This window comes from Lepidochelys kempii, chromosome 1 (genome assembly GCF_965140285.1).
Source record: "Lepidochelys kempii isolate rLepKem1 chromosome 1, rLepKem1.hap1, whole genome shotgun sequence".
In the NCBI taxonomy this organism is placed as follows: domain Eukaryota; kingdom Metazoa; phylum Chordata; order Testudines; family Cheloniidae; genus Lepidochelys; species Lepidochelys kempii.
Genome location: NC_136380.1, coordinates 210,300,805 through 210,313,947, shown reverse-complemented (window position 1 = coordinate 210,313,947; position 13,143 = coordinate 210,300,805). Strand labels below are relative to the sequence as shown.

Sequence of the window (13,143 nt, the reverse complement as noted above, 5' to 3'; positions counted from 1 at the left end):
AATATTAATGGTTGCTAGTAGCTTCAGCAATCACATCTCACAATGTTTCTAGTATAAAACTTCCTGTTCTTATTGCAATTTTGTAATTTACATTTAATTTTTTTTATAATACAAGATTGGTTCTTTTGGATCATATGATTTCAAGGCTAACTGATTTCCTGGGTTGGTGTCAAAACTTCTTCAGTTTCCTTTGATCTGCCAATGGGATTTCCTTTGTCAAGTGTTATTTTGCCTTTCTGTGCACCATGCTAGTGCTTTTTCATGTTGCCACTTGTGTATAGAACTTGATTCTCAAATATTCACTAAAGGCCACATTTTTAAAGGTTGAAAGCACCTAGATGATTTTGAAAATCCCACTAGTGACCTAAACACCTTTAGCAATCTGATCCTAAAGAGCCTTTCTTGTATGAAATAGTTTTCAAAGGTAAACTTCTACTGTAATATTTACTAATGATAGATGTACAACCCCAAGATAGATTGACCACCACTAGAATTCAAAAATGATGAATCATGTACCTGAATGTCATTAAATTAAAATACTAAATAAATACAATCTTGTTTTGTTTTATTTGTCTTTTTGTTTGAGCCTTTAGGATGCACTAGCTCCATACTTCTGCTGTTACCTTTTTCCATATACCTAAAATGGTTATACATTCCTGTAAGATTTAATACCATTTTAAACTTCAAGTAACAAGATTCCCTCCCTTTTTAATTTACATTTTATTTCAAATCCTTATTTCTGTAATCCCCCATCCTGCAAACGCTGAAGCACACAGTTTATTTTTCTGTTACTTCATTGGTTAGATACATAGTTCTTGTTTTTTATCTACTGAATTGTTTATATTTCTAATTGCATATTTTAATTTTATAGCCTTTTATGTGTGATACATGTTGTGATATAATACAGTTAAGTGATGTTCTTCATTCTGATAAGTTTACTGTTTTGTACAGCCAAAATCAAAGTTTTTTTAAAACGAATTATTCTGTTGCTCCTTTCACTGGTCGGGGGGGGAGGGAGAGGGATGGCCATAATGCTTGTTATGATACAGACATTCAGGCCTGCCTGTAAAGGCCTATACTTTAAGAATGTAGGTATATGTTTATCATTTAGCTAGTAATAGAGGTATACAAGAAAAAATCTGTGTAAGGGCCTTCTCTCACTGTGACAGTCTGAGGCCCTGTTCTTAGGGCAATGCCTTTGGCTAAGCAGCAAAGGGAGCCATAAGCTGGGAAGCGAGACAAACTAGTCAATATGGGGCTGTTAGGAAGGTGATCCGATCTATCACCTCCAGAGAAAGGGAAGAGCCTAGAAGATGTAAAAGGAAATTTAGGTTGATAGTTTTCTGTCTGGTAAGAACTCACTTATCAATAGACACAGCTGGGAAACCCTTATGTCTTTATAGATGTAGTGGTGAAATCCTCACTTCTGTATTGTTTTGTCATTATAGTTCCCACTTTGCTATTGTTTATTTGCATTGTCTCTGTCTGGTTCTGTGATTGTTTCTGTCTGCTGTATAATTAATTTTGCTGGGTGTAAACTAATTAAGGTGGTGGGATATAATTGGTTAGCTAATCATGTTACAACATGTTAGGATTGGTTAGTTAAATTTCAGTAGAATGAGTGGTTAAGGTATAGCTAAGAATATTACTATATAAATTAGGGGCAAACAGGAAGTAAGTTGGGATTCAAAAATAAGGAAAAAGGAACTTGGATTTAAGCTTGCTGGCAGTTCACCCCAATACACATCCAATTGTTTGCATCTTCCGACTTCGGGTATTGTTGCTCTCTGTGCATGCGAGACAGACCAGGGAAGTGGGAGAGTGAAGGAATAAGCTCTCTAACAGTGCTGATCTCACCTAGTTTGCCTTTTGGTGAAACCAAAGTGCCTTGTCCCCACTGTGGTTTTACAGTGGGAGAGCTAATGCATGTTAAGTGACTCCATGGTAGGGTGACCAAATAGCAAGTGTGAAAAGTCAGGACAGGGGATGAGGGGTAATAGGCGCCTATATAAGACAAAGCCTGGAATATCGGAACTCTTCCTATAAAATCGGGACATCTGGTGACCCTACACCATGGTAACAACGTACATTTTCTCAGCATTGAGGACACAGACTGTAATGCTGACTCAGATGTTAAATGCATCATAATTGTTCATGGCTCAACAAATCTGACACTGATTGTGTCAGTAACACTGTTCCTTTGCCATCACAGTTATTTGCATTTGAATCTCTGCAGCCCAACCCCACCCCCATCAATGTCCTTTATTCCCTCCCCTTTACTTACTAAGGGCTTGCCTACATAGGCACAGGAAAGGTGTGAAGTTAATGCACATAAGTTACAACTCCTGAAGCCCATGTGGATGCTCTCATTCAGAAGTAAGTGACTTAGTTTTGACCATAGAAGATTGCAGGAATCCTTTCCCAAAACACTGTAAATCATCAAGCTTTTGACCTGTCTTGAACATTTTTGTACAGTCCAAGTGTAACCCACATTTGATTTTTTTTTTAGATCCAAAGAGAAGGAAGAAAGCAATGGAGCACTCATTTTAACTCTCCTGAGTGTTGCCTGAGCAGAAAAGCCTTTACAGCATTTTACAGGTATCAATTTTGACATGACAAAATGTCAATACATGGTTTATGGTTCAAATTTGATACAGGTTTGATTTAATTTGATAACAAGAATTGTCAAATAAATAGGCCTAATCAACTTTATTAATCAAAGATTATAAGTCAAAGATTAAAACAGCAAGGAGAAAAGAAGAACAATATGTTACCACTGATCTGGGAGACAGTTGTACAGCTGGCCATTTGACTCAATCTGAGCTTCACTCTGCCTCCATATATACTAGTGTTTGAGGGTTTCACCATTTCTTTGTATTATTCCTTAACCTTCTTATCTATTACCTTTGACATATTTTGAGGACTTTTTGCTAGGCTTGCACAGTCCCTGCAGTACACAGGACAAAGTTTGTAACTAGTTTATTATCCTGTTTTTGACCATATTCTAGAAGCCAGCAAAACCTTAGAGACATCCTTCACCAGTTATAGCTTGGTACAGAGGGCATGTTAGCTAAGCATCAGCAATATTGTTTGTATTGTCCTTGATCTTTGGAATATTTTTATAACTAACACTGAGATGACAATACTTCACATCTTCCTTTGGTTAAACAATTTAATGTAAGCAAAAGCATTTTGGAAGAGCTTAACATAAATCAAATTAACAGATATACAAAAACATATGTGATATTGTATATAATATTGTATATGATATTGGCTTACACTATAAACCTTATAGACTTTATCTGGCTCCATTCATATTTGCAAGATGGAAGATCTATAGCAGCCAACCACAGCAGAATACCTAAAGGCTGGAGGGTTGAGTGTATTTCTCAAGCATTGTACTCTCCTGCAGTATACAGAGCAAGAGTTATGCAAAGGTACAGCACCTAATTATAGTATAGTTTCAGCATGAATGTAAAGAATTCTAAATACAATGTACTATACTTATCCATTACTAGTGACTGTTTTATTCTGGTTACATAACATCTCCTTTTTAAACACATTTATAGCTACAACAACCAAATTTCATGATTTGATTCATACATTTTGCTTGTGAGCTGAATGCATCTATTTTCTATTAGTTAGCATAAAGCAATTTACATTCCTTGTTAATGATTCTGTTTCTGAGAGCAGTTTTCCCAATATATTTTGTTTACATTAGTCAGTTTTACAAACCTTGATAAAGTCCATTTCTTATCTGATAACTAATCTGCAGCAGTTAATACTGTAAGAACTTTGCAGACTGAGTTTTTCCATTTTGCCTTTGGTCTGGCTACAAACATCAGAGGCTTGGTTTATTTCAGTCAAAACATTTAAGGTGATCTTACTCCTTCTCTCTGCCCTGCACTTATCAAGGCATTTTTCATGATGAAGAGAATGAAGGCCTGATAGTATCATGGTAGATCCTGCTGGGCCCATTGAGGTTGTTGGCCTTCTTGTACAATGATCCCTTCTATGAACAATGGATATAGAGTGGTGGCACTCTTGTCCCATTAGAATGAATCAACTGATCCACATTTTTGGAGCTTCAAACTATAAAGATTCCTCGAATCTCAGCTTATACTTGCTTGCTAACCACACATGATGTGAACCTTATCGTTTACTAACTATGTGCTCCCAGGAAAATTTAATTTACAAACACTGCATTGTCTCTTACACCTTTCTACATTATGATGGAAATAAGAATTAGTCCATGATTGCAATATATAGAAAGGTCTGATAGGCTGTAATAAAATTATTTTCAGCTCACTTAAGACATTGAGATGTGCAAAGTGCGGGGCTAATCACCTGATCTAGAAACATCCAGAAATAGGGTGTTGCAGTTACTAGACATGCTCTGTATTTGTTTCTAAAGCTTTCATTAAAAAGAAAAGGAGTACTTGTGGCACCTTAGAGACTAACCAATTTCATTGTAGGCAAGCCACTTGGACTGTCACATCCCATTTACTGACCTGATAGCTCTGCCAGTCAGGCCTCGGGGGGAAATTTTATCAATATATCTGCTTAAGACAGTCATGTGATATCAGTGAAAGTGCATGCACATCTGCTGTGAGGGATGGGTTTCCTGTAAACACGAGAAGTGTTTTGAATAAAGGGAGGTCACTGACATTCTTATCAAGATCTGAAGAAGCCCGGTACGTACACTACATATTAGGGCCACTTTATAGAGACTTGGACTAGATTCACAGGTACATAGGCACCTACGGATTGAGGTACCTAAATCCCAGTTTTAAGCTCCACTGGAATTCACAAAACTCCCAGTGAATCCTGTAGGTGCCTAAACTCAGTGCCTACATTTTCAGTACAAAAGTTCCCTAGGTGCCTAAATTGCTGCCTCTGAACAAGTGCACTGCTGCCTCACTCTAGGCATCTGGATGCCTATCTCCCACCTAAGCCCCAGTGTGATTAACAATCGAGGGAAGACAGGTGGACAAATGCCTATCTTGCATGCAAGGCCTAATCTGGCAGGCATGCTCAGGGGCTGCCTGCTGAATGGATCAGTTCCCATTCAAAATCTGTCCGGAAGAGGTGGTAGTGGTGGCAGTGTTATTGCCTACCGTATAATTTTTAGTGCAGTGGTTAGAGCACTCACCTGGGATTTGGGAGACCAGGGTTCATTCCCCCATTCTGGTAGAGGGAGAGAAAGAATTTGAACAGGGGTCTCCCACATCCTAGGTTAAGGCTCTAACCACTGGACTATAAGTTATAAGGTGGGCACCACACCATCACCTCTTCCTGTGGCCTCACTTATTCTCACAAGTGCAAATTTAGGCTTCTTAAGCTGCCTGACTCCAGGAGAGGGGTTCCTAGTTGTGAATTGTTAGTGGAGATAAGCACTCCTAGGCAGCTCAGATTTAGGTTGCCAATTCTGTGAGGGGGAAGGGTTTATGACATACCCCTCATATCAGCATTTCCCATTGGTTAGTTTAGGCTAGTATGCTGGTTTTTGTTAATCCCATTCTAAAGTGCCTATCTATTCCCATTCGTTGCATAGGGAGCCTAAGCCTAGGTGACTAATTTAGCCTTTGTAAATTGCAGTGGTGTTCCACTGATTTTCTAGGTCCCTGAAAGTTAGGCATTGTGATGCTTGGCACCATAATGCCTATGTCCCTTTGAGAATCTAGCCCTGAGGCCTTTTCCTCACTGCTAAAAAAGGTGATTTTTTTTTTTAACTAACGTGCAGGAGCTATTCTGAGGGGGAAAAAACACAGTGAGAATAAGGCATGTCTGTTTTAGCAATGAGGAAAAGGCCTGAGAAAATCTCTCTGAAATAAGTTTAGAGAGCAATATATTCATATATGCGTGCCAAAGTACAAAAGTGCAAATTTTGTGTTGGGAACTTGTACAATATGTGTAGCAGTAACAAAGCAGGGATGGGGTGGAGTCTGTACAAAGAACAATGGTAGATTTTTTGCCTAACAGCCTCTGAGTAAATGGTATTCATAAGTATTCCAAATACTGTTTACAATGCTTTATGCTATTTTCAATGTTTTATGTGCATTATATGTTTGTTTACTACAGAAACTGCAATTTACAAAGGAAAAAGACTAATAAAGATGTGATGGGATCCCCGGGTTGCAGCGTGGGACTGTGGGACTGCTGTGCCCCCTTAACTCTCTCCAGCCTGGGCTTTCTCTCACAATGGCTCGCTAGTGCCCAGCAGCACATGCCTCCAGGCACTGTTATCTCTCAGCATAACAGCATGTGAAGCCCCACACCCAGCTAGATTGTATTAATGCTCCCAGAGCCATTCATGAATCAAACAGAGAAAGGGACCTGAGCCAAATCACCCCCAGCTGTCCCAGCACTGTATCTCAGGAATATACCATCTTGCACTGCAAGACAAGCAATGCAGATTTATTAATTGGTTCACCACTTCATCAATGGAAAGTGGACATACTCCAGCCTTTGCAAACCTGAGCAGATTTGCCCACACTTCATCCAAAGTCTCTGGTAAAGATAAACAATTACACAAGTTTATTGACTATAAAAGGTAGATTTTAAGTGATATTAAGTGATAGGCAAAAAGTCAGAGTTAGTTACCAAAAGAAATAAAATATAACCATACAGTCTGAGCTCTCAACCATATAGACCAGGCAACAACTAGATTAAGCCGTTTTTTTTCTCACCCCACTGGATATTGCAGCCCTTTAGTGTACAGATTCCACCCTTGAAATCTGGGCCAATCGCCTCTGTTGGTGTTGTGTCTTCTTCTCAGTGTCTTAGTTGCTTGTAGCATAGGTGGAGTCAGAAGAAGGTCAAGCATGTGGCCACTCTGTTTTATGTCCTTAGTCCATGTGCTTGGAAAACAAGTCCAGGCATGTCTGGGTACATGGCTAAGTATCCAGGCAAAGTTGAGCAATTCCCCTGGTGTGGCCTCATGCAGGTGAGCCACTGTATTGTAGTTCCTTTGCGGGACAATGATTGTTGGTGGGTTGATTGACACCCCACCTAGGTGTTAGTTACTTTCTTTACTAGGGAGCTAATATCTGGCTGGTCCCCCAACCTGCAGCATGTTGACAACCATACAACACCATTCTCATAACTTCATATGCATTAATGATACACATGACTTTCAGCAGATCATACTAACCTTTCCCCTGATACCTTACAAGGCAGGCTTTATATGTAAGATCATGATTACATGAAAATGAGGAATATGGTGGTTCCAGGATGCTCCCCCAAGGTACAGAATGTCACAAAAGCGATAACTCCTTCATTCAGGGTTTTACGACCAACAACCCTCAGGTTTAACTCTGTAGAGTGATTTTTCAAATTACAAAACTGCCACTATTTGTGTCCAGATTTAAAGGCGAGGTTTCACAGCGGTACAAGATGCGATGGGGATGTCCGCACCGCTCACAACGTGCTACCCCCAGGCCAGCAGCTGAGGCAAGGCAGAGGCAGCAAATCGTGACATGGCCGCAAAGCGAATGCCTAGATGCCAACAACTGCCGCCAGCGGCAAACTGTGGCGGGAGCAGCTCGTAACGTCACGCCGGCAGCCGCGGCGCCGCGGCCACGCTCCACGCACGCGAACTCGCGCCCTTGCTCCTCCCGAGTCACGTCCCTGCTCGCGCCACTCCGCGCGCTCTGCAGAGAGCGGCCTCGAGCGCTGCTAGCCAATCCCGTCAGACGCTCCACGCGTCACCCCCGCTGCCCGCTGATTGGCCGGCGTCGGGCTCCGCGGCCTCTCCAATATGGCGGCGCCCAGCGGAGTCCGGACCTGCGAGGACTTTGCCGAGTTCCAGGTACGAGCAGGGCCCGCTGGGGCCCCTCCGTGGCCGGGCGCTGCGCCTGGTGTGAGCCGGGCCCTGGGGGTGGCCGCAGCGGTTCCTGCCTCCAGCCGGGAGGTGACGGGAGCGGGTTGGAGCAGCCGGCTCTGCCCCACGCGGAGCCGGGGGGCAAATGGCCTCTTCCCCGCCCCTCACCGGCCTCCGTCCGCGCGGGGCCGAGGGAGCGGCGGGGTCCTCCCAGGACCCTGACTGACCGTGGGGCACGAGCTCCCGCCGCCCCGCGCAGAGGAGGGGAAACAAGGCAGGCGGGCGCCCCTCCCCTGGAGCGTGGGGGACAAGGTGCCTCTCCCCTACTGGGAGCAAGGGGTGTTTCCCGAAGTTGGGGTGAGGCGGGGAGATAAGTGTCCAGTGGGGATCGGGGCCTTCTGCTTGTGGGGGAGGACTCGGGGGTGGTGAAAATTGCAGAGACTGGTCGTGGGGGAAGATTCTAAAGGAAGGTGTCTGAGGCACCAGGTGGGTGCTTGGCCATTGTCTTCACCTATCCCTCCTAGTGTAGCTGCAATGTATACCAGCAAAAAGGTCATTTTTGCTAGTACAGCGTATACCAGTCTCTTATGCAAAATAAACAATGCTGCCCAAAGCACTTTTTTGCCAGTATAAATGTATCTGTCTTAAGGGACTTCCTGGTCTAAAAATGTTGCAAACCCTGCTTCCCCTCCAGCTAACCAACTTTAATGTCCAAGCAAAACTCTTAAGTGTAGACCACTCCTGAGATGGTATCTGAGCTTTGGACAGCCCCCAGAAGATATGGAAATGTGTACTGTCTGATGTATCCACAGTAGTTGTAGCCCTGTCAGTCCCAGGATATTACAGTGACAAGGTGGGTGAGGTATTGGACCAACTTCTGTTGGTAACAGAGACAAACTTTTGAGCCACACAGAGCTCTGAGACCTGAAGATATTAGAAGAGATATTACCTCACCCACCTTGTCTCTCTAAGGCCGTGTCTTCACTACGGCGATAAGTTGACCTAAGTTATGCAACTCTAGCTATGTGAATAATGAAGCTTACTGTCGTGTCTACACAGTGCTGGGTTGATGGGAGACACTCTCCCGTTGACTTAACTTCCGCTTTTTGTTCCCATGGAGTACTGGAGTCCATGGGAGAGCGATCTGTGGTTGAATTAGCAGGTCTTCCAGTAGACCTGCTGTATTGACCCCTGGTTCTCATCAATCACAGCATCAGGGAGTGGGTGGGTAAGGGTAGACATGTCCTATCTGCCTATCAGTTCATTTAACTTCTGTGCAATTGACCCAAAAGGCCAAGATCCCTTCTTCCCGTGTTTGTCTGATGCTTGCTGTCAGTGCACAGATAGTTGTTTATCTGGCTTTATATTTTTATATCTTGTGTGCTTGCTAGGTAATATGCCCTTAAAGTCTGGTTTGGCATTCATATTCACATGCCTGGAACTAGATTTTGTATGCAAACTCTCCGTAGTTTTAAGCAAAATATTCATAATTCCCCCTTCCCTGTGTCAATTTCACTTGTTATAATTGGATATTTGAGAAGTTAAATGTGACCTAATGTTTAGATTTCAGGGGTAGGCAGGTATGATAGAAGTGCACTGATACAATAGTTTTCAGAGTAACAGCCGTGTTAGTCTGTATTCACAAAAAGAAAAGGAGTACTTGTGGCACCTTAGAGACTAACCAATTTATTAGAGCATAAGCTTTCGTGAGCCACAGCTCACTTCCTCAGATGCATATCGTGGAAACTGCAGCAGGCTTTATATATACACAGAGAATATGAAACAATACCTCCTCCCACCCCACTGTCCTGCTGGTAATAGAATACAATAGTATTACAATAAAAAAGGAAAGAATTCAGGCAACTGTATCTTTGATGTTGCTAAAGCACACAGATATCTCTCTTGAAGAAACAGTAGGCTCGCATGTGATCTCAAAGTATTTCCTAGTGGAAGAACTTCTTCTCTAGACTACAACATATTTATCTCTCCTTCAAATTATGCTATTGTGCTGCCTCTATTCTCAAAATGCTCTGTATGTTTTCCAGAAAAAAAACAAACAGCAAACATTTCCAGCAAATATGTCTAATATGATTGTCCATGGCACTGCTTTCTTCTTTGGTTGCAGTTATGAGAGTGTTTTGTTTTATTTAAATAGAGAAAACAAAGGAATAGATTCCTCACTGCCTCACTTATCTGATCTGTTGCATGTGCAACAGGTGTATCCTAGGTTAAAAGAATCACTCTTAAAATATTAGCGGCACATCATAGTACTTCCATGTTAGATTTCATGTGGGTTATTTACATTTAGAATAATTAATATAAAATACAAAATGTGACTGACTTACACCAGGTAAAGTCCAGGGGCTAAGTTCTGCATGATTCTGTGGCTATGGAATTTGCAGTTTTTCTAAGATGCTACAGAATTCAGTGGGTTTTTTTGCTGTGGGATTTGCCATTCTGCTGCACTTAGATACCCCAAATTGTGTTTACTTATTCGCATTACCATAGTGTTTAGGAGCCCCAGTCATGGACCAGGACCCCATTTTGCTAGGTACAGTGCAAATACAGAACAAGATGGCCCCTGCCCCAAAGAACTTTCTGTGCCTCTGTTCTGTGACTTTTTTGTAGCTGTCTCTTGCTCTTCAGCTTTTCTCAAAAGGGGGAGTTAGTTCGATTTCAGCATACACTGTTCTATGGAGCTAGGCAGCAGGGCTTTGAAAGCCATAGATGGGTATTCAGCTTGCAGCCAATGAGTAGGAAAACCAGAAGTGTTGGCCAGCCACCCTGAGCTTCCTCAGGGACAGCACAATAGCTGATTCTGGAAAGATGAGACGCTGCTGAAACCAGCTACGAGTACCTCTCTAGCACACAAACTGAGGGGAATGAGGGTCTTATGCAAGATACCTGCAGAGCAGGGGAGTGGAGCTGGGCAGCCTAGAGAACAAAGTGAAAATACTCAAAGGCAATCTCCCTGGACACTCAATAACAGACTTAAAAGTGGCAGATGAGGAAAGGCAGAGGCAGCAAATCGTGACATAGCAGCAAAAGAGAATGCCTAGATACCAATAACTGCCACCAGCAGCAAATTCTTAGCCTCCATGCAGGCTAACTCATGCCTTTGCTCCGAATGATGTCCCTACTCGTGCCGCACGCTCCCCAAAAAAACCTCAAAAACAAACTTCAGTGAGAAACTGCAGAACTGGAATTAATTTGCAAACTTGACTCCATCAAATTAGTCCTGAATAAAGACTGGGAGAAGAGAAGAATGAGGGGGGATTTGATAGCTGCTTTCAACTACCTGAAAGGGGGTTCCAAAGAGGATGGATCTAGACTGTTCTCAGTGGTAGCTGATGACAGAACAAGGAGTAATGGTCTCAAGTTGCAGTGGGGGAGGTTTAGGTTGGATATTAGGAAAAACTTTTTCACTAGGAGGGTGGTGAAACACTGGAATGCGTTACCTAGGGAGGTGGTGGAATCTTCTTCCTTAAATATTTTTAAGGTCAGGCTTGACAAAGCCCTGGCTGGGATGATTTAGTTGGGGCTTGGTCCTGCTTTGAGCAGGGGGTTGGACTAGATGACCTCCTGAGGTCCCTTCCAACCCTGATATTCTATGTTTCACTACAAAAAATAATTTTACCTCTGATGTTCACCCCTTCTTGTCTGTTGGAAATGGGCCACATCTACCATGACTGAATTGGCCTCGTTAGCACTCCAAAAAGTAATTTTCCCTCTGTTAATATTCACCCCCTCTTGTCAACTGTTGAAAATGGGCCACATCCACCCTAATTGAATTGGCTTTATTAGCACTGAGATCCCACCCCCAACTCGGTAAGGCAACTCCCATCTTTTCATTTGCTGTGTATTTATACCTGCCTACTGTATTTTCCACTGCATGCATCTGATGAAGTGGGTTTTAGCCCATGAAAGTTTATGCCCAAATAAATTTGTTAGTCTCGAAGGTGCCACAAGGACCCAAAACAATATTCATCCTCAAAAAATTCAGCAAAGACTGTTTCATGGATGGCACTTTTTTGGTTTTTTTGCTGTGTTCTTCAGGTAACACAGCTATTCAAATTAAAAATTGCGTAATTGTACAGTTCCTCTCTAACACGGCTGCTACTCTGAAACCTCTAATTTCCCTGTCATTCAAGTATAAGCAAGGATTTTTATTTTTACATGCAGGATTTGCTCAGGGTGATGCGGACAATTGATGACAGAATAGTCCATGAATTAAACACTACACTTCCAACAGCTTCCTTTGCAGGGAAAGTCGATGCTAACCAAACCTGTAAAGAGCTCTACCAGTCTGTAAGTGTACCTATTCCATTATAGCTTTTTTTTAACCAATTTGTGATGCTTTATTAAATGTAGTGTCCAGAAACACAAAATCACCCGTTCCCCAGCTTGTTACAAATTGCTAGCACAGCAGACACTCCAATATGCATCCACAACTGACCTACTTGACTTTTTATATAGCTAGTCTCCACTAATGGCTGCTTTACGTCAGGAACCCATGTGCAGAGTTTGTTGTTGTTTTTTTGCTCCACTCTAGCATTCTTGCAGGATATTCTGCTGACCATAGTATGTGTCAGACAGCTCATCCATTACTCCATCTAAATAGCAGGGCTAACACATTTCCGCAGTACTTTCAAAGCAGTCTACTTCTATAAAGTTAAGGTCTTCACCTTTTCCTCTGTCTGATACTATTTGTTAAATTCAGTTACTTGGTATTCTGAACAACATTGCTTGCCAGGATATAAAGACTCAAAACTGATTCTTATGGGATCACAGACAACTGATTCCAAAGATTATAACAGCAGCCACCAGATTTGAAACCTTTATATCTTAGAAACTCCTCCCTGGAGCAGTAGAGCCTATACGGTGGTAGGATGTGGGTGGGAGTCAGGCTTAGCACGAAGTAAAGGCTTGTGTACATGTACAAGTAGCACCACTGTAGTACTTTAGTGAAGACTCTACTGTGCCAATGGGAGAGCTTCTGCTGTCAGCGTAGTTAATCCACCTCCATGAGTGGCAGTAACCCTGTTGACAGGAGAAGTTCTACCGGTCGACATAGAGCTGTCTACACTGGGGGTTAGTTCAGTATAACTACATCACTCGGGTGTGGATGTATACCAGTGTAAATTTGTAGCATAGACCGGACCTAAGGAAACAACAAAGCAGTAGGGTGCGTCAAGGAGAAGCAGCGCCTCTGAAAGATTTGACCTGTCGGCTCTGTGTAATGGTGTAGCCCACCTGTCTCTTGTCCCACCCTCAATCTACTTTGTTTCAGTCACTTCCTGTAAGCACTGAGGAATTTCAGT

At 42.5% G+C, this 13,143-nt stretch overlaps 1 protein-coding gene across 9 annotated transcripts in view; it reads left to right on the top strand.

The window, feature by feature from the left end:
* The first annotated feature begins 7,702 nt into the window (after nt 1–7,702).
* The window catches only part of MIX23 (mitochondrial matrix import factor 23), a 62,831-nt gene continuing 57,390 nt past the window's right edge, over nt 7,703–13,143 (top strand). For 8 of the 9 annotated variants that reach the window (XR_012154808.2, XR_012154809.2, XM_073310797.1 and 5 more), the window contains exons 1-2: nt 7,703–7,810; nt 12,005–12,130. Coding sequence is in view for 7 of the 9 variants with exons in the window: in XM_073310797.1 (XP_073166898.1) it covers nt 7,760–7,810; nt 12,005–12,130 (177 nt within the window). In the remaining 2 variants the exon portion in view is untranslated. Of the gene's footprint in view, nt 7,811–7,840; nt 8,180–12,004; nt 12,131–13,143 lie in introns of those variants that run through there. The other variant, XM_073310789.2, reaches the window with a different exon arrangement.